We start from the raw sequence: 19848 nt of genomic DNA on the forward strand, positions 1-19848 counted from the left end.
ATGATGGGAATTGTAGTCCAAAAAACAATTGGAGACAAGGGCGTACCCACCACGGGGCAAGTTAGGGCAGCTGCCCTACTCTAGAAGCCAGCTGCCCTTTCCCCTTTCCATAACCCATCGCACTTTCTCCTCTCCCCCTCCCACTATCGAGCTGCAAAAGCGGTGGGGTGTAAACGTAAGAGACGGAGGGAAACAGCGCACCCGGGGGATGGGGCGAGCTGCCCAGAGGGGCGACCAGTGCCGTGGGCAGGGGGGCAGGAGGGGGCAATTGCCCCCCCCAGAAGCAAAAGGCTAAGGGGCGCAGCGTGGCAGCCCCAGGCTCCGGCTCCCAGCGCAAAGCTCCAGAGGCGCGAGGGGAGCGTAAGCGGAGGAGCGCTAAGCGGGAGCGGGGAGTGTAAGTGGAGGAGGCAGCCACAGGCTCGCGTTCCCCGCGCACCTCTGGAGCTTCGCGCCGGGAACAAGAGCCTGGGGCTGCCTCCTCAGAAGAGCTGGGAGGACGCAGGCCACGTAGCCCCGCCCATATTCCCACTGTGGCCCCTCCCCTCCCGCCCCTTGCCCCCGCCCCTTGCCCCCCCCTAATTTTGATCCTGGGTACGCCCCTGATTGGAGACCCAATTTTGGGACACACTAGAATACAGCGGTAGATAGACCAATGGTCTGACTCGGTATCGTAGCGTTTATTAGGTTCCTATGATATTTAGTGTGGGGAGCTGGAAAGTGTTGAATCCAAGAGAATTGCAGCTTACCAATTTATTTGAAGGGTGTGAAATTCCCATAACAAAAGCATATGTAATCATTTCATGTCCTTGGTTTTTTTATTTTCATTATGTATTCTGTGTATACTGTATTGTATTTTTCTGTTGTGAACCGCTGTGAGAGCCACAGGTATAGCAGATAGGGTGGTATACAAATTTAACGAATAATTAAACAAATCATTTCTAAATTTGCCCCCCCCCTTGGAATCTCCCTTTGGACGGTTGCCAAATGACATGGAACTGTTGTTACTGATGGTGATTAGCAACGCTTTTGCTGGATTTTTTTTTACCAGAATTTACCCCGATCTTGTTATAGTGGAAGCCTCTTTTTGCTTGGGGTGGGGCTGGGGAAGGGGGTCGCTGTGACGCCGGAAGCGGCCCACGTTGGAACCCCGAACAAACCCGCACCTGTGCATTTGATGCAAATATGCAGGCCTCTTTTTCTTGGCGTTGCGTTGGTTTGGTGCCCACCCCGCGGTGGGCCAGAGGTTGTGGCGGCGGCGGCGGCGGCAGCAGCGGCAGCGAAGGTTTGCCGAGACTGCTCATTAAAGCGCGCCTCTTTAAAGAGAGCAAGAGCGAGCCGGGCTTGCCTCCGCCTCCTCTCCGCACCCCAATCCTGACGCCCGGCCTTGGGCAGCTCCCCGGGGTACACAGGCAGAGGCTGGCTTTGCTGCTGCTGCGAAGCGCTCCCCGGCAAGCGGCCCGCTGTCTCCGGATAGGAGCGCGCGCGCCTCCCTCTCCGTCGGCGTCTCGGCCTGCGAGCGCGCGGCGCCTCCCTTCTTTGCGGAGGGGGCGGCCCTCACGGCGGGAGGAGGCTGCGCGCTGCTGCCGGAGCGAGGCGAGGGTGGGCAGAGGGAGGAGGAGCGGCAGCGGGGGAGCGAGCGAGAGAGCGAGGCGATCTGGTCGCGCGGCTCCTGCAGCGACCTGCCTGCGCCGGCGGCGGTTGCAGCTACATCCCCCTCCGGGCATCGCCGGCAACGTCTGCTCCGCGCTCTCCGGCGGCGGCGGCTCGGCCTCCCGCTCCTCGATGTGCCTAAGCAGGAGGTGGCGGAGGAGGCAGCAGCAGCGGCGGCGGGGCTTGCACTCGCCCCACGGCGACTCGCCGCTTGCGCGCTCCGGGCAACCCTGAGCCCAAGGCTGCTGCCTCTCTTGCCTGCCACTCCGGCCGCCTGCGCTGGGCTCCTGCATCTCTTATTTGCGGTGTCGGCGGCGGCTCGCGCTTCCCTCCCCTCGCCCCCCTTCTCCCCACCCCCTTTCCAATTTTCCCTCAACACCCCCCCAATACCTTTTCTTCTCTCTCTCTCTCCTCTCTATATCCCCAAACCGGGCTGCAAGCGCGAAGTGTCTTCATGAACCCCAAGGATGTCCGGGAAGCATTATAAGGGCCCTGAAGTCAGTTGTTGCATCAAATATTTCATATTCGGCTTCAATGTCATTTTCTGGGTAAGTGGAGTGATTCGTTTTATGGGCCAAGCCTGTGTGGGGCTCGTGTGCATTTTCTAGCTGTGCGAGGATTTAACCCCCCACCCCCACCCCTTTCCAGAGAAATTGGAGGGGTGTGTGTGTGTGTGTGTGTGTGTGTGAGAGAGAGAGAGAGAGAGAGAGAGAGAGAGAGAGAGAGAGAGAGAGAAATAAGCCCAACAGAAAATAAACACAAGGCACTTCAGCGTGAATGGGGTTTTTCATGAAGTAAATAACCTAGCAGGGTACGTGTGTGTGTGTGTGTGTGTGTGTGTGTGTGTGTGTGTGTGTCTTCGTGTTGTTGCTGGGTTGTTTTTTTACAGTGAGGTGATCTTTACAGGGGACCCCCCCCCCCTTTCCAACATTTTGGGCAGTATTTGACTTTTTCTGGCCATAGTCTTTCATGTTCCGTGGATAAAAAAAGGAACGGCTTGGTTTTTCCACCATCCCCACAGTAGATCCCCTTGCAAGGTGTGATTCTGTTTCTCCGCCCCCCCCCGCCCCCAATTGCCCGTATTGTTGTGGTTAAAAGGGAACTGATAAGACTTCCATGGACTGGAGAAGGCATAATGCCGTGTTCCTTCCAAGTGTTCCTGGAAGGCTAAAGAGCTGTGTTGTTGGGAGAGAAGGGTTACACAACGACTGTAGGTAAAGAAATGGGTCCGTTGTGGTGGGCTCCTGTTAATGCAGCAGAAACCAGAGAAGAAAACTGTGTACAATACTTTGCTGCTGCAAAATAAATTCCTTATTTAATTTAAAAAAAAAAGAATATACATTGGGAGTAAGATAAGCATTTGCTTGAAATTCTGCATGCATGCAGATCACCTATTGAGCGCCCCCCAACATTTTGAATGGTTTTGCTGCCCCTGCTTAAGTGGGGTTGGAACTGTATGTTGGAATATTACATCACTATGCTCTTTCCACTGCTTCCTCCCCATTTGCTGTAGCTTTGAATGCTCTTCTCTTTGGAAAAAAAGCCTTTTGCTGCCCCTGTGTATGTGTGTGTTTAAACACCCACCCACACCCACAATGCCATATGAGGTTTTACATTTTTGATTTATTGTTACCTAATGTGAACCTTTGTGGATGTAGCCGGCTGTGTTCATATGGATATTTCAGAAATGGGGATATTGACTGGTATAATGGATTCTGGAAACAATTGAATAAGTAGCATTTGGTGTTCATCGCAGCGAAGCTGGGTCAATAGGAGAGCTCTCATGAACTAACCCTACTTGTGAGCAGGACATTACATAAAGGAAATTGATTCCCTGTTAATGGGGAGGGTGTGTGCGCATACACACAACACAGAGCGCAAGAGGTGTTCTGGATTTCAAGTTGAGAGACTGCAAAAGTAGGCTTGGCTGTAAGTCTGTGACTAGTTTATATGGAAATACATTAAAAGCAATTTTGATCTGTTATTCCATATGGAAAGGAAGGAAGTGTCACCCATCCTCCTCCTGCTTTCCTTGTTGCCAGGATAGAGCTTTGATTATTTCTGGCACTTGGGTTCAAAAGTTAATGGAGATATGGCCAAAGGCCTGGAACAGAAACCAGGTGTTAATGTTGCTGTGGAACCTGCCAGCGGAGGAGGCTGCTTTGTACATATGGCAAATGGGCCCTGGTCCATGAATGCTTTCGCTGTGATAAATATGTGAACCTTCAGTATCACACGACTCTTGGTTGTATCTTGCTGCTAAGAAAGGCCCGTGTAAGGACATAGTTGTAGTGTTGCGTTCTTACTAGCAAACTAGAAAACCCAGACTTGGATAAAGTGCTGTGCAGGGGCTGTGGGGTTTCAGGTGTGGCAGAAGGACCTGGATAGTTCTGTTGTAATCATAGTGGGTTCATCAAAGCACTTGCATATGCCTAAAGAGATCTTTTAGTTCTTGCCTAGAACAACAATAGCTATGCTATTGACATTAAATTAAAATAGTGCTGCATTTTTGGCATTAAGAGTAAGAGGAAGATATCTGAAGATGTTCTAGACTGAAAACTGATTTTTAAAAGCAGGCTGATGCATCTCTCTCTCTCTACTCAAGGTTTCCTTTTCTGTTTTTTCACCTCTTGCTAGAGAAGGCAGGTAAAAATAAAACTAGTCTTCTACAGCACCTTTTAGATAACTCTTGTTCTGCCATGGAGTGCCATGGCTCTGTTGTTCCCTGCCTCTTCCTGATGTCATATTTGAATCCCATCTGTGCTGCTACAAATCTGGTGCAGTGTTGTTTTGCAGTGATGGTTCAGCTGTCCATAGTATTGAAATGTTTGGGGGTGGGGTGGGGGGGGATTGGTTACTGTGGTGAATTCAGATGTTCCCCAGCTGGCAAAGAGAAGGCACAGTAGAGTGAATCATGTACCGTAGCCTTCTTGGAGAGAGCATATTACAGGTTCAAGACTGTATGCTTATGAGAGTTAGGATCAGTACTGAAATGCAGAATTTGGCATGCTGACAAAAAAAGAAGTTCCTCTCTAATTCATTGTTATGACCCTGTACTATAACTTTGGTGGTTCACTGGCTCTGATCTTATAAATGCTTGTATTCCAAGGAGAGTTGTGCAAAGGATGCTTTGGAGAAGATGCTTCTGATGCTTGAATCACCTGTCCAGTTATCACAGGTAGCAGAGTTGTTGGATTTCAACCTTTCTCTTATTGAGAGGTTGGAGATGTGTTAATGGGTGTTGGAATGACTTACTGTGATGCACTGAATGGTTTTCTAAATGTAGCAGGAATGTACGGAGTGGTGGTGTAATTATTTGCAGACTTCGAACAGGAGTTTTGAAATCCTCATGAATCCAGTTTTCAATACCATTAGCCTGACTTTAAACTGCTTCTCCATTTTAGCTTTAAAGGTAAAGGGACCCCTGACCATTAGGTCCAGGCGTAGACGACTCCGATGTTGCGGCGCTCATCTCGCTTTATTGGCCGAGGGAGCCGGCGTACAGCTTCCAGGTCGTGTGACCAGCATGACTAAGCCGCTTCTGGCAAACCAGAGCAGCGCAGAGAGCTTTAGGCCTCGAGTATTAGGATATTTTCAGGCTAAATGCATTCTGTAGGGGGCTGGTTGTTGGCTAAAGAGACTGTCTCCCAGACTCTTATACTTGACGAATATGTTGAATGTGTTGTTACTTTGAGCAGGTATCTTCAACTTTTTCAGGCTCAGGACCCACTTTTAACTCAAATATGCACCTGGGGACCCATTTCTTAATCATTTACCATATATTTGCATGGTGGTAGTGCTCCTGTTGTGACCCACCTTGGATCAGGCTCATTAGTGCAGGGGTCAGCAACCTTTTTCAGCCATGGGCTGATCCACCGTCCCTCAGACCATGTGGTGGGCCGTACTGTATTTTGGAAAAATATCTGAATGAATTCCTATGCCCCACAAATAACCCAGAGATGCATTTTAAATAAAAGCACACCATCTCATGTAAAAACACCAGGCAGGCCCCACAAATAACCCAGAGATGCATTTTAAATGAAAGGACACATTCTACTCATGTAAAAACACGCTGATTCCCGGACCGTCCATGGGCCGGATTGAGAAGGCGATTGGGCCGCATCTGGCCCACGGGCCTTAGGTTGCCTACCTACCCCTGCATTAGTGGGTCCCAACCCACCAGTTAAAGATTAGTGACCTAGAGGCCAAAGTGTCACTTTGGTTTAGCTGCCATCATGATGTCACAGAAGCAGGACAGTTTACGGCTAGGTAGGTTTACAGGGTACCTCGGTTTGCGAACGCAATCCGTTCCGCGGAGGCGTTTGCTTGCCGAGGTATTTGCTCGCTGAAGGCATGCTTCTGCGCGTGTGTGCGCAGTGCCGATAGAGTGCTTCTGCGCACGCTGCGCAGATCGCGTCTGCGCATCCGGTGCCGCGGAACCCGGATGTGAACACTTTCGGGTCCGTGGCGTTCGTAAACGGAGGTAGTTGTAAACCGAGGTTCCACTGTACTTTAGAACTGAAGTTGCTGAGAACCTTTAGTAAGCATTGCCTACTCACACTGTGGGCTTCTTAACCACACTGTTTCTGCAAATTGGCTGATTAGTTTGGGAGCCTTTTGATGAAGAGCCAATTGGCTACCAGGTGGATTTTGTTGCTTATGGCCATGGGAGAGGATGAAGATAAGGTAGAAAAAATGTTTGAAGTGTGAAGTAACTTCCAAAATGCTAGGCTTACATCTGCTTCCAATTCATGTTCAATGAATGTTCACTGTGAACATTTTAATAGAATGACCAGACCTTAGCTTGGAGACTGCTTCATACTTTACATTAAAGCTTATTTTATGAGTATTTTCTTGTTCAACACTAGCTGGTCACACTCGCTGCGGTGTGAGTTAGCTCCTTGCATATTGCATTGTGTCCATGAAAATAGCCTGGCATATCCTTACATGCATGCATATCCTTGTATCCGTAGTAGCGTGAGGAGCCAAATTTGAACAAGTACATAATTTAACTCTATGTTTTTGTGGCATGTAAAGCCAGTATGAGCAAGCTCTCCTGAAGTTTTTGGAGATCTGATTCATGGACCACATTAATCTGTTGATATGATTATTCTCTGTTGTGTGGAAGGTATTGGTGAACTTGGGAGTATGGTTTTGCACTTCCGGGACCTTGGTTGAGAAATGACTGTCTGGCATTGGTGAAAACACCATGCCTTTTCACAGGTGCCTTTTAATTTTTCTTAGCTTAGAATTATGTGCTCCTTTTCAAGCTGGTCCTGAACAGGCCATGCCACTGATTTTGCATAGAGGAGCAATAATTCGCTTCACACAGGGCACAACTCTACTTGGGAGACAACAGAAGTGAATGAAGATTTGCATGTAACTGTAAACCTGCTGCCTTGTGCAGTTCCCAGTGTCATTAAAAAACCAGATTCCTGCACACTCAGAAATGTGTTGGTAATTCAGCTGTGGGTGAAAATTACAGGTCATGTTAGTGGTATGTGTGAAAACTGAGCCTGCATTGTTTAGATGATTGCATTTATAATGTATACAGTAGTTTTGATTTAAAACGGATTATGTGGGGTGGGTCTAGGCTTGTGTTCAGCGAAGGTCTGCTTGTGCTGGAGTAAAGGGCGAAAGGTGTTTTTTGTTTGTTTGTTTTTTTACTGATAGCTTCTTCACTTCTTCACCTCAATGTAGAGAGGGCCTTCTTGGTAGCTACACTTAAGATTGTTGAATTCTCTTACACAAAAGGCATGGCTGTCCCCCCCCCCCCTGCTTTCAAATCACCAATAGGCAAATGCTTTTTTTGTTTAAACAGATATTTGCCCACTAACTGGCTGTTGCAGCAAAGTTTTTTGAGTATGGGTGTTGCCTTTTGTGTGCTTAAGTGTTTCAGTGCTGTTTTTTTTTAGTAGGCTTTCTTAGTTCATTGTTTTGTCAAAGCTATATTTATTGTGTGTTTTCAGTTTAATCTGTTTCAATTTGATGTGCGTCGCCTTGGGCCAGACACTGGAGAAAGGCGTGATAATAATATCTATTGTTTTTGTTTGTTATTATGTTTGTATTTTTATATTGTGAACCACCCTCTGATCTCTGGAGGAAGGGCAGTATAGAAAATAAATAATAATTTGAATTAAATTTTTAAAAATACATTTATTTAGTTTTTACACTGCCTTTCTCCCATCATGGAACCCCCAAACCCATGTGGTTTCCTAGAGGTCTCCAATCCAGACACCGATCCAGACCATGTGTGCTTTCAGACCATACCTTCTATAGACTCTTCTGGAGAATTGGGGGACCCTCAGGAAGGACAAGAGAGTGGGGGGACACAGGAAGGGGGAATCTCCCCTTCTTTCAGTGAACGTCGGTTGCATCTTGGTTCCTTCCATGTATGGAAGTAGCCCTTCCATGCACGGAGGAGTTTGTAGCCAAAGTTTGTAGCCAAATAATAGACTTTGGGGTGTCCTCTTAAACACCTTCCTCTCTTCGTCTTGCAGGGTTCAGTGCCTCTTCTATGATGGCGCCTGCCTTTTTGTTTCTCCAGGAAAGTTCACAATGTGAGTTTATTTAGATCAGATGGTCCTGTGCGGATAGCTATGTGAGAACTTGTGACGGAAGAAAAAAATTTTTTTTTTGCATCGTTATATTTGAAAATTACAGTTAATATTAAACTGTACAATTATTTTACTAAATTCTTTAAGTGGGCAACATCTCTGTGAAAACATTCTTTGCCTCTGACCTCACTGACAAAGACAAAGGTGGTGTGAATTGTGAAGTGCTAATGCTGAGGTAAAAGATTTCACTTTAAATCACATGGTGCCTTTAAGAGCTATGTCCCTTGAACATTTAAAACAAGAACTTCAAATCAGGGTACAGCAATTTTGTACTTGAGAACTTTTGGCCCTCAAGTAGTTCAGGTCTTGCTTAACTACAACTCCCACAATCCCTGGCGGTCGGCCATGCTTGCTGGGGCTGATAGTTGAGGAGCACCTGCAGGGCCACACCTGGTTGAGATGTTTTAATTTAGCATTTTGTCTTAGACAAACCAGCCTGCCAATCCTTCCTGCTTCATGTGCTCCGAAATGTCCTTGTTTTGTAGCTGAATTGCTGTACTCCCTCAGGTTTATCTTGGCTGCTGTGCCATCTAGGATTTTATGTCACAAACCAGGAACCTGTCTGGTCTCATAATCTGGTCCAATGTATTCTAGGAAGAAGATTCAGTAGTACATGAATTCATATTTGCTGTGGGGGTTTTTTTTTGGCTGAGCATGTGCTGGGCTTATTTTTGTGGTATTGGCCATATGGGAGGTTTTAAATTGTCTCCTGACTTGGAGATTGGCAGAAAGCACTCTAAATCTGGTTATATAAGTGTTCTCTGGGGAAAAGCAGAGTGAAAGGCATGCTGTCCTCTGTTGGGCAACAGCTAACTTGACTGCAAATCATTAATAGCATCTTTTGAAAGGGGTGAATACTTTTCCATGGCCATGAGTTGCAGAGGCTTCGGGAAATAAAATGGCCCTAGGATTTATTTCATCTTCTCTTGGTGCAATAACTTTATTTCTTTATATATTTTGGAATTATAACTCTATGCCTTGTGGAAGGCCCAACTCTATCATCTTGTTACTGACCTAAAGGGCAAATTGGCTGTTGCAGCTGCGCCATTCTGTAGGCCTTCGACGCCTCCCTTTCCATGGAGGCGCAGGTTGCATCCACAGCAAAGGTGGCATTTTTCCATCTCCGCCATATCAAGCAGGTGGTCCCTTACCTCTCTCGCCCTGATCTGGCCACAGTGATCCATGCGACGGTCACCTCCAGGCTTGATTATTGTAACTCGCTCTATGCGGGGCTGCCCTTGAAGCTGACCCAGAAACTCCAGCGGGTGCAGAATGCCACGACGAGGCTCCTAACGGGGTCCCGGCCGCGGGATCACATTCGTCCAGTGCTTTACCAGCTGCACTGGCTCCCGGTGGAGTACAGGATCAGGTTTAAGGTGCTGGTTTTGACCTTTTAAAGCCCTATGCGGCTTGGGACCCTCGTATCTATGGGACCGCCTCTCCTGGTATGCCCCGCGGAGGACCTTAAGGTCCGCAAACAACAATATTCTGGAGATCCCGAGCCATAAGGTGGCTAGATTGGCCTCTACTAGGGCCAGGGCCTTTTCAGTATTGGCCCCAACTTGGTGGAACGCTCTTTCACAGGAGACCAGGGCCCTGCGGGATTTCTCATCTTTCCGCAGGGCCTGCAAGACAGAGCTGTTCCACCTGGCCTTTGGGTTGGACTTAGTCTGACCCCTGCGTTTTTCCTCCCTCATGGCTTGAATTTGACTACTCAAAATGAGGCTGCATTTTAAATTTTAATACTGTATTTTAATTAATTGCTTTTTATGTTTTATTGTAATTTTATTGGTGTGAGCCGCCCTGAGCCCGGTTCTGACTGGGGAGGGCGGGGTATAAATAAAATTATTATTACAGTGGTACCTCGGTTTATGAACACAATTGGTTCCGGAAGTCTGTTCGTAAACCGAAGTGTTCATAAACCGAAGCAAACTTTCCCATTGAAAGTAATGGGAAGTGGATTAATCCGTTCCAGGCGATGAAAAACACCCCCTAAAGCAACACAATTTTTACTGTCTTTTACACTCCTGGCAGAGGGGAGGCACTCTGCACGCGCTCAGGGCCCCTCACCGTCGCTTGGCGGAGGGCAGGGCTGGAGGAAGCGAGCGGCTGCCCAGCCTGCCTCAAGCCGCTTAACGAGCCGCCCCGCCGGCCACAGCGCGCCCGATCAGCCTGCATCCTGGCCGGGCTGCTGCTGCCACCGCCGAGCTGTGCGCCAGGATGCGGCTCCTGCCAGCCCCGATCCCCTTGCTCTTCGCCATGCTGCTGCTGGCGGGAGAGCCCTGGGCCCGCCAGGCGCGAGATCCTGGCCCTGCCGGGAAGACCTCAGCCCCGGACATGACTTTCCCTGACTGGCAGCAGCCCGGCAGCAGGCTGCCTCTTGCCCCCAGCAGCAGCAGCAGCTGCCCAGCCCGCCTCAAGATGCTTAAAGAGCCGCCCCGCCGGCCACGGCGCGCCCGATCAGCCTGAGTCCTGGCCGGGCTGCTGCTGCCACCGCCGAGCTGTGCGCCAGGATGCGGCTCCTGCCAGCCCCGATCCCCTTGCTCTTCGCCATGCTGCTGCTGGCGGGAGAGCCCTGGGCCCGCCAGGCGTCAAGCCGCGCCGCCACCTCAGCACAGCAGCAGCAGCCGCCCCAGCGGGTGAGAGCGGCGCGAGATCCTGGCCTTGCCGGGAAGACCTCAGCCCCAGACATGACTTTCCCTGACCGGCAGCAGCCCGGCAGCAGGCTGCCTCTTGCCCACAGCAGCAGCTGCCCCAGCGGTTCGTTTAAACGTGCTCCCGGTAACTGCACCTCCGCGAGGGGATAAAGCACATGGAGGTTTCCCTGAGGGGATCCAAATGAGCCGGATTCCTACAGCCTCTGCCATTTCGTTTCTCCCTCGAAAGAATCCCAGGCTCTGCGCTTTATCCCCTCGCGGAAGTGCAGTTCCCGGCAGCACTTTTAAACGAACCGCAGCGCCCTGAAGAAGAAAGTGCTTCCTTCGAAGGCCACAGCCTCTGCCGGCGGAAGCTGCTTCGGGCCAGGAGTTGGCAAAAGCTTCGTGCGCGCCGCTTTAAGCTTCTGCGGGGCCCGAGGTATGAACACCCCCCCCCAATAAATAAGCCCGGCAGTTAAAAGTAAAGGCCCTACGCGCTCTTTTTTTCTTCTTCCCTTGCCACCGGGGGACTGAGCAAGGCGGGCATGTAGGAGGCGAGCGCCAGGGTCGGCGAAGGAGGCGGCAGCCAGGCACGCCGGATCAACTCCAAGCAGGGCGGGCAGGTGGGCGGGTGGGCTCGGTGGTGGCGGAGGTGATTCGGGGGTCGGGGAGCGGCGTCGGGAGCAGGAGGGGAAAGCAGCTGGCACCCTCTGGGCGCGCTTGCATCGCTCCGTGCTCGCGAAGGCATCGGAGCACCTCCGCAGCTGCGGCCCAGGCCTCGGAAACCTTGGTTTACACTTCCGGTTTATGATGGTTCGTAAACCGAAAATTCGTAAACCGAGGTGTTCGTAAACCTAGGTTCCACTGTATTATTATTATTATTAGGCTGATGCCCATGCTAACTTTCAGCCCTTTGGTTTCGATATCAAGTGGCAACTGATGTATTTATCTCTAGGTAGTAAAGTACAAGCTGGATTCAGATAGTGACTGGAGGCAATTCATTAGTGCTAAATGGGAATCTATGGTAACGGCGGCTTGCTTGGCAGCCGCCCCAGCATGATGCTTGTGTACCCTGAATTAAGAGCTGGGGAAGAGTCATACCTAGTATCCAGAGACTTTCATTTGCATGCCCAAATGTGCCTGCCAGTTCCTTTTCCCAGTGCAGATCCTTCTGCGTAGGCCGATACCACCTTGGAGAGGGTCTTGACATTCGGGAGCAATTCTTGAAGCAGCATAGGAAGCTGTGGTTTGAAGTGGAGAGCCCTTGGAAGCTGTTGGGCACAGTCCCACAGAAATTTATCTTGCCCAAGCCTCATTGAAACTTGCAGGGAGACAAGGTGTGTCTTTGCCGGGGGGGGGGTGTCACACCTACACAATACCTTTGAAGTGCATCCCTCCTGTACGTATTTGGTTAAGGTGCTGGGAGTGGTAGCTCAGCGAGGGACAAACTGTTTCGCAGGATTCTTTTTGGGGAATCAGTGTGCTTTAAATATCTGGTGAGAATGTGAGCTGGCTATTTGAAGTTCCTTGTGTGGCCCTTTTGGTTTGTTGCCTAAGGTTTTAGAGATGCTCAGTTTGGGAGAGTGTCTTTAGGAACTCTTGCCCAGTAATAGTATTTAGGAAAAATGCAGGAAAGCTGCAAGTGAATAGTCTCCATGTGTAGTCATCTCACAGAGATCTACATGCGAGTTTTGCTTGCTTTCCTACAAATAATTGATCTCCATACAGGAGAAAATCATTTGAAGCAACCTTAGGTCATACATCCGGTACAGGCATAGCATAAGTTCATTTCAAAACAGATTTTTGAATTGGAACCAGATTTGAAAAGCTGTGCTACTCTCAGGTGTAAATCCTGTTCTCCCCTCCCCCTCCCCCCTCCTCTTTATGACTTTCACATTGCATTAATTTTTGTGATAGAGATGGGAATCCTGGTTAATGTTAATTACTTTTTAAAACCAGGGTTTTGAAATGGGCTGGCAAATTCTAGTTATACTTAAGGATGACTAATGGAATACAGCTTCTGTATATTGTTTGCAGGCGCTAGACCAGGGGTCAGCAAACTTTTTCAGCAGGGGGCTGGTCCACTGTCCCTCAGACCTTGTGGGGGATGGACTATATTTTTTGGGAAAAAATATTTCAAGAGCACCATGAGCCCCGGTGGCTGCTTACCTGTGCCTTGTGAACAGCAGGGGTTGGCAGCGGCGGTGGAGGGATGATGAGTGGCGCACGAAAGGGCTCTGGAGAGGAGCTGCTTAAAATGGCGGCCGCTCGAGCGCTGCTGCTGGTGGTACCAACAAAGCCCAGCCCCCTTCCTCCTCTGGGCAGTGCGGGGAGAAGCCAAGAGGAGGGAGGGAGGAGACACCGCCGCCGTGTGAGGGAGAGGGAAAGAGCGTGTGCTGGTGATCCATGTGGCAATTCCTGGACCATCCACGGGCTGGATCCAGAAGGCAATTGGGCTTGATCCAGCCCGCAGGCCTTAGTTTGCTGACTCATGCGCTAGACCAGGCATGGCCAAACTTGGCCCTCCAGATGTTTTGTGACTACAACTCCCATCATCCCTAGCTAACAGGACCCAGTGATCAGGGATGATGGGAACTGTAGTCACAAAAACATCTGGAGGGCCAAGTATGGCCATGCCTGTGCTAGACCTTATTCTTGTCTAGGTAGCCCAGTAGTCAAGGAAGGGTTTTTTCAGCTGTAACCAGTGAAAGAATGCATAATCAAATTATGTAAAAGCCAATTATTTGCCACTTTAGGCCTGATCCTTCAAATAGATTTCTACTGTCCATTCTTAACACCTGTCTATATAATCCAGTTGTTTTCAAATGGGATTTCCTTGAAAGTTTGCATAAACATACATGAACCAGGATTTTACGTGCAGGATCTTGATGAAAAAAGCTACCTAAATTGTAGCCGGGACAAGAAAGGTCTTTTTAGAAACCTGAAAAGAGCAGCTGGTGTGGAAATAAAATAGCGATATTCTCCACTCTTATTTGAATGCTTTGAACTCCCGTGGCTTTTCCTGCTTTCACAGTCTTGCTTTTTCATTCCTCTCACCCCTGTCTTGCTTTGCTTTTGGTTTTTCAAGTAAAAAATGTGCAGATTTTTCTTTGAGTTGGGTGGGCCCGGACAAAAGATTCGTTTCATTTATTAAATTTCTATCCTGCCCTTCCTTCATAGGATGGCAAACAACAAGGCAACAGGTTTTTTTTTAAAACCAAGTAAATAAGCATCAAGAGCATTGAAAAAAAGACTTGCAACTAATATTTTTATTTTTTAAGATGTATATACCACTTGATTGTAAAAATAACAACCTCAGAGCTGTTTCAGTATTTTTCAGCCATCAAATGTGTGGTTTAAACAAGGATTTTTAAAAAAAGTTTCTCCTGATCATTGACAATGAGGGGGAGAGATGCAATTTGCCTGACATTCCACAAAAATGGAGCCACCACAAAGAAGGCCCTGCCAAGCATGATTACTGACTGGGTGGCACCAGCAAAAGGGCTTTAGAGTCTGGGTGGGGAACCTCAGACCCAGGAGCCAAAGGCATCCTTTCCTGCCTTTCTGCCTGGCCCTTGGAACTGTCCCCAGGCAATACCCCTTGCTAGCCGTGTTTCACAGCCCAAGTGCTTCTTCCTATCTGGAATGTGTTCCTTGCATTCTGACAAAGGGCCCCTTGCTCGACTGGATGATGGTGGGAAAAGAAAGGTGTGTTGGTGAGTGTGGAAACTAGCTTTGTGTACAGCCCTGCATTTCTCTCTGTTCCCTGCTCCACTTCTCCAGCTGCTACCTGCTGTCTTTCCTAAGTCAAAAGGAAAACTGAGTTAGACAGAAGTGTTGTCATTTCTGCTTTGGAAGCTACAGGTTGCAGGGATCTTTTTCCCCATGTTGCCAATCTTGGCTTTGAGTAGCTGTGATGGGCTTCTTGAATAGGAAAAGTTATCTGCTCCTCCCAAGGTCCAGTTGCTGCTTTCCAGTAGAGTTGCACATTCTACTTTTACTTGACAACCTCCTTGTGCAAGCACAGGATAAGGATATGGTGATATTAATCTCCCATGGATTCTCTACATCAGGCGCTGCAAATTATGGCTCACCAAGCCACACGTTGCTCTGACCATAGTTTTGGGTCATGCTTCCAAGAAAGCGTAGCATGTGAAATGACTGGAAACAAAGACTGTTGGCACCGTTTTATTTTTCAGTGAAGATAGAAGAAGATCTGGCAGACTTTCCCCTCTCTTCCCCTCCAAATAATATTAGCTCTCAGGTAAGCGGTGTGCAGATCTGAAAGTGTGCTCCGTGCTTGGCTCCTGCAGCTTTTGCATGACACAAAGGGAGTTTTCCAGCCTTGGTAGCATTTGGGGCCTCATTTGTGCAGCCTCTATTTACAAGTAGTTCCCATTGACTTTAATGGGAGCTGGCTTGGTTGTGGCAGCTGCATATTCAGAGCCTTTTGGTTTTCATCCAGTACGGGAAAAGATGTGAAAAGACTTCAAAAAGAGCCATGGCCATTATTTGCAATCTGCTTAAATAGCCAAAGAGCAAATGTGGTGGACCCAAGCAGGTTGGGTATAGCTGGGATGCAACCTCTGATAACAGGTTTGTGGAGGGGAGCATATTGTTCCTGTCTTTTGCAAACATGCCAGAAGGATGTGCTTTTATTTACTCACCTGTTAGAGAGGGTGATGATAGCTCATCTTCATGGCCTGATGCTTCTGATGTTGAGGGAAACCTAAGAGATTTAAAGTGGCAGTGGAGGAGAAAAAAATTAAACATGCACAATCCTATGGGTTGAGAACTTGGGGGTGGGGGACCATTCCCAACTCAGCTAGGAACTTACAGGTAGTCTTGATAAGGCATCTTTAAGCCTCTGTTCTCTATCCATAAAACAACAACTTGCTTTACAGGGTAGAAAGCAAGAACGAACAAGGCCAGGATTGTGAGATGGCTTGTATGCCAAGTAATCTATACATGATACTAATGGAATGCAGCAGTAGATAATGGGTCTTTTGTCTTGATGTGGTTATCAGTTGAGGAGAATGTCAGCATTTTAATCGGCCCTTGCCAGCGTTCTGGTGCTTCTGTGTCCTGTCTCTGTCAGCCACTCATATAAACCCCAAGGCATAATGCTTTCTCTGACACTGGTCTTAAGTAATCGCTAGGAGGATTGGTCGCTTGGACCAAATCTCTAGGAGATTTGTTGTACTGTATTGCACTGTGGTTAAACCACTGAGCCTAGGGCTTGCTGATCAGAAGGTCGGCGGTTCGAATCCCTGTGACGGGGTGAGCTCCCGTTGCTTGGTCCCAGCTCCTGCCAACCTAGCAGTTCGAAAGCACGTCAAAATGCAAGTAGATAAATAGGAACCGCTACAGCGGGAAGGTAAACGGCGTTTCCATGTGCTGCTCTGGTTTGCCAGAAGCGGCTTTGTCATGCTGGCCACATGACCTGGAAGCTATACGCCGGCTCCCTCGGCCAATAATGCGAGATGAGCGTGCAACCCCAGAGTCGGTCACGACTGGACCTAATGGTCAGGGGTCCCTTTACCTTTACCTTTATTCTCATTAGCAGTCTCCTTTCTGCAACTGGGTCTTGCACTTTCGTTTGATTTCTTGTAAATATTTATACTCACACCTTTTGTAGGACTCTGTCCTCACATGGCTGTTTCCAGAAGTAAGGTAACCACAATTACAGTAAAAATAGAAAAAAGAAATTAAAGCTAAGCACCAGGTTATAAAAAGAGCATAAGGCCATCCTTGAACAGATTAAACCAGAGATTTTTACATGGCTGTGGGTGGGGGGAGAGGAATGTTTGCTTTTAACATGGGTCTTTGGGACTGAAAGGATATAAAGGTGGCTAGCAGCTCATCTTGGTATACAGTAGTCTTCTGGTTCAGCGAGTGCATGGAGCAGTGCTGGGGAATCTCCAGTCCATGGGCCAAATTTTATGGAACTGTAGAGGTGGAAGGGACCCCAAGGGTCATCTAGTCCAACCCCCTGCAATTCAAGAATCTCAGCTGGAGCATCCATGACAGGTGGCCTTCCAGTCTCTGCTTAAAAACCTCCAAGGAAATTTGGTCCATCTGACTGCCCATTTTGGCCCATGAGGCAGTTTTGGGCTGCCAACGCCCATCTGCCACTTGTCTCTGACATCCTATAACATCAAGTGTGGGGACAGGTAAAGCTTTGGAAGGAACACAACCGGGAGTCTTAAAGCAGGGGATCCAGAACTCTGGCCTGTGGATCACCAGTGGTGCATGGGAGAAAATGCCTTGTTCCTTTTGCAGCCCTGACTTACATGCAGCACTGTTTCAAAGTGCTGCTGAACACACACCTTTTGGATGGGGTGAGATCCTCTTGTTTCCAAACAGTAGGTGATAGACAGGTGGGCCTCACATGAGGCCCGCAGAGGGTTGGGTGCTTTTTGAGCTGGCTTTCCAGATGAAGTGGTTCCTCACCCTGGCATAAAAGTGTAAGGTGTTGCCTGCTACCTCCGATTTTTGGTTGTAGCCTTGCTATGGGGTCAGTTTGGTTGTGGGCAGTCTAGGCTGCCATACGCTCTAGGCATTTAAAGGCTTTTATGAGTGGTCTGTGGTCAGGGCAGGTCCTAAATAAGTTTAGTTTGCAATCCACACCCCGCTTGGACAGTCTAAGGTTACAGTCCATAACCGGTATTGATAAACTGAACATAATGGATAATTTATATAAATAGATGTGGCAGAAAAGGCTTTGAGTAAGCAGTGAGGTTTCATTTTCTCTGATCTGAGCTCCATTTAAGGTTTTTAAAAGTTCATTGCGCTATCTAGCAGAATCATAAGCGGTCAAAGTGGAAAGTGCTTTGCCGTATTTAGTAAAAACATATATATATATATACTGCCAAGACCATTCTTATCAGCCCTTACTAGGCACAGGAGTTACAGAATCATGGGCACGTACCTGAAGTCTGCCCTAAGACAGGCTCCTTGTATGTCTTTTTCATGGTGGTTCATTCCAATCCTAAACACGTTGACCTTGGAGCAAGCCCTCCTTAACATAGCGAGATTTGAACATGCATGTGGTGGCCTTTTTATTTAGAATTCTTGACTCTTCTTTAAAGCATCTAAGATTATTGTTGCCCGACCCTTAAGAGCAGGAGTGACATCTGGGGGGCCAAAGGTTCCCCACTGCTGCTTCAGAGGATGTGAGCAAGCAAACTGAAAACCAGCATGGTTTTGGCTTCTTTCATCCCTAACTCCACCAGTTACTTAGTTGTGAAAGGTCACTGAAGTGCATATTTGAAAGTATATCTACGTGATAGGAACATCTTATACCAAGTCGAACCATCTACCTCGAACCACTGCACGGACTGGCAGTGGCCATCTGGGATTTGGGATGGGTCTTTCACACACTTACCTAAAGATGCTGGGAATTGAACCATTGGCCTTCTGTAGGCTAGGCATGCATTATGCCACCACACTTCTTACCAATAGGCTTATTGATTTTGAAATGCTGGTTTGCATTTGGCCAAGTCATTCATCCTGCATAAATTCTTACTTGCGACAGTAAGAGACCTTTGATAAGAGCTTTGCAATAACAATGCAGGAGTCATACTAAACGTTGACCCAGTTCTAGTTTAAGCCGTGCTATCCATCTTGTGAGTGGTGGTCTCTTGTGCAGAGATGCTGCCCCTTCTGATAAGTATAGTGAGTACATTATCCAGTGTGAGACAATTTCACCATTTGCTGTTTGAAATCTCACACCAAAAGTGAATCTGCTGGTCCAGGAGTTGGGAGTGCTAGCATTGGGCAACCTGGGCTCAAACCTCATCTTGGCCAAGGACTTGTTAGGTAGTGGTTAATATGCCTCCGTTTCCCCATCTGTAGCTTGGGGATTAGTGAGTCAGCATCCAGGGATGTAAGGCTTGATGTACTGTGCAAATGCTATTACAAATATGGGATTCTCTTAGCTTTTCCAGAGTCAACTGTTGGAACTAGACTGGTGAGACCTCCAGAAGTGAACTCTCTTGTTTTTCAACCAAGCATTGACCATCTTTCCATACTTGTGGGAAGCCGTTAAGCTCATATTTGTATGGAGTGTGCGGCTTAGAAATGACATACCTGTGGCTTTAGCTATGGTACCTTGCTACTAAGCTGGAATAGCTTTTGGTGGACTTTTGGTGGTTGCTTGAACTGGGCTTGTGCAGTGATCGCTGAATAGATTTCCTTCGGATTCCACCCAAAGACCACAATGACACCACAAATTGAGAATGCTGCCAAACTCATTCTCCTGGCTGTGTGAACAAGGCGGGGCAGCAAAGGAAGGGAAGTACATGGGTGTGAGTCTTACTCAGGCTCTTTCCAGCTGGTGCATGTCAGATAAAACCTTGGGCCACTGCTTTGTATGTAGGCTGTGGTGCAGTTTCATAACTGTGGTTCAGTTAAGTGCAGGGGGTCAATCTCGGGTTCCTATTCAGTGCAGTCTGCCTCTGCACTTGGTAGCTTGCTGCAGAAGGCAGTTTTCAACTCTGAACAAAAGCAAATGCACTCTGGCAAAAGATGGAATAGATCTAAAGCACAGCACAGGGTCTCAACACAGATGATAGGAACATCAGAGCACAGGAAGCTGCCTATACAGAGTCAGACCATCGGTCCATCAAGCTCAATATTGTCTTCACTGACTGGTGACATCTCTCCAGGGCTTCAGGAGCCCCCTACCTGGAGAGATGCTGGGGATGAACCTGGGACCTTCATGCAAAACAGATGTTCTACCCCTGATCTACAGCTCTTCCCCAAAGTCTGTCACTGTAGCAGCAGGGTAAGAACAGTCAGCATGTCTTGCATTTGCACCTTTCCTTATTTTGTAAGCTTGGGGTTCCTTTTCTTGGTAAATCTGCCATGGCGCTGTCAGGCAAAGAATGTCCAAAGTTAACTTTATTGTCAAAAGTACACTTACAAGTTAGAAAATGGCATGT

The 19848-nt window shown here is 48.2% G+C and overlaps 1 protein-coding gene across 2 annotated transcripts in view; it reads left to right on the forward strand.

Annotated features, from left to right (window-relative positions):
* The first annotated feature begins 1309 nt into the window (after positions 1–1309).
* The window catches only part of TSPAN5 (tetraspanin 5), an 81390-nt gene continuing 62851 nt past the window's right edge, over positions 1310–19848 (forward strand). The window contains exon 1 of one of the 2 annotated variants that reach the window (XM_035112301.3): positions 1310–2198. In XM_035112301.3, the coding sequence (XP_034968192.1) occupies positions 2118–2198 (81 nt within the window). In that variant the 5' untranslated portion in view covers positions 1310–2117. The remainder of the gene's footprint in view (positions 2199–19848) is intronic. The other variant, XM_088661146.1, reaches the window with a different exon arrangement.

Source organism: Zootoca vivipara, chromosome Z1 (assembly GCF_965207765.1).
Source record: "Zootoca vivipara chromosome Z1, rZooViv2.hap1.1, whole genome shotgun sequence".
In the NCBI taxonomy this organism is placed as follows: Eukaryota; Metazoa; Chordata; class Lepidosauria; order Squamata; family Lacertidae; genus Zootoca; species Zootoca vivipara.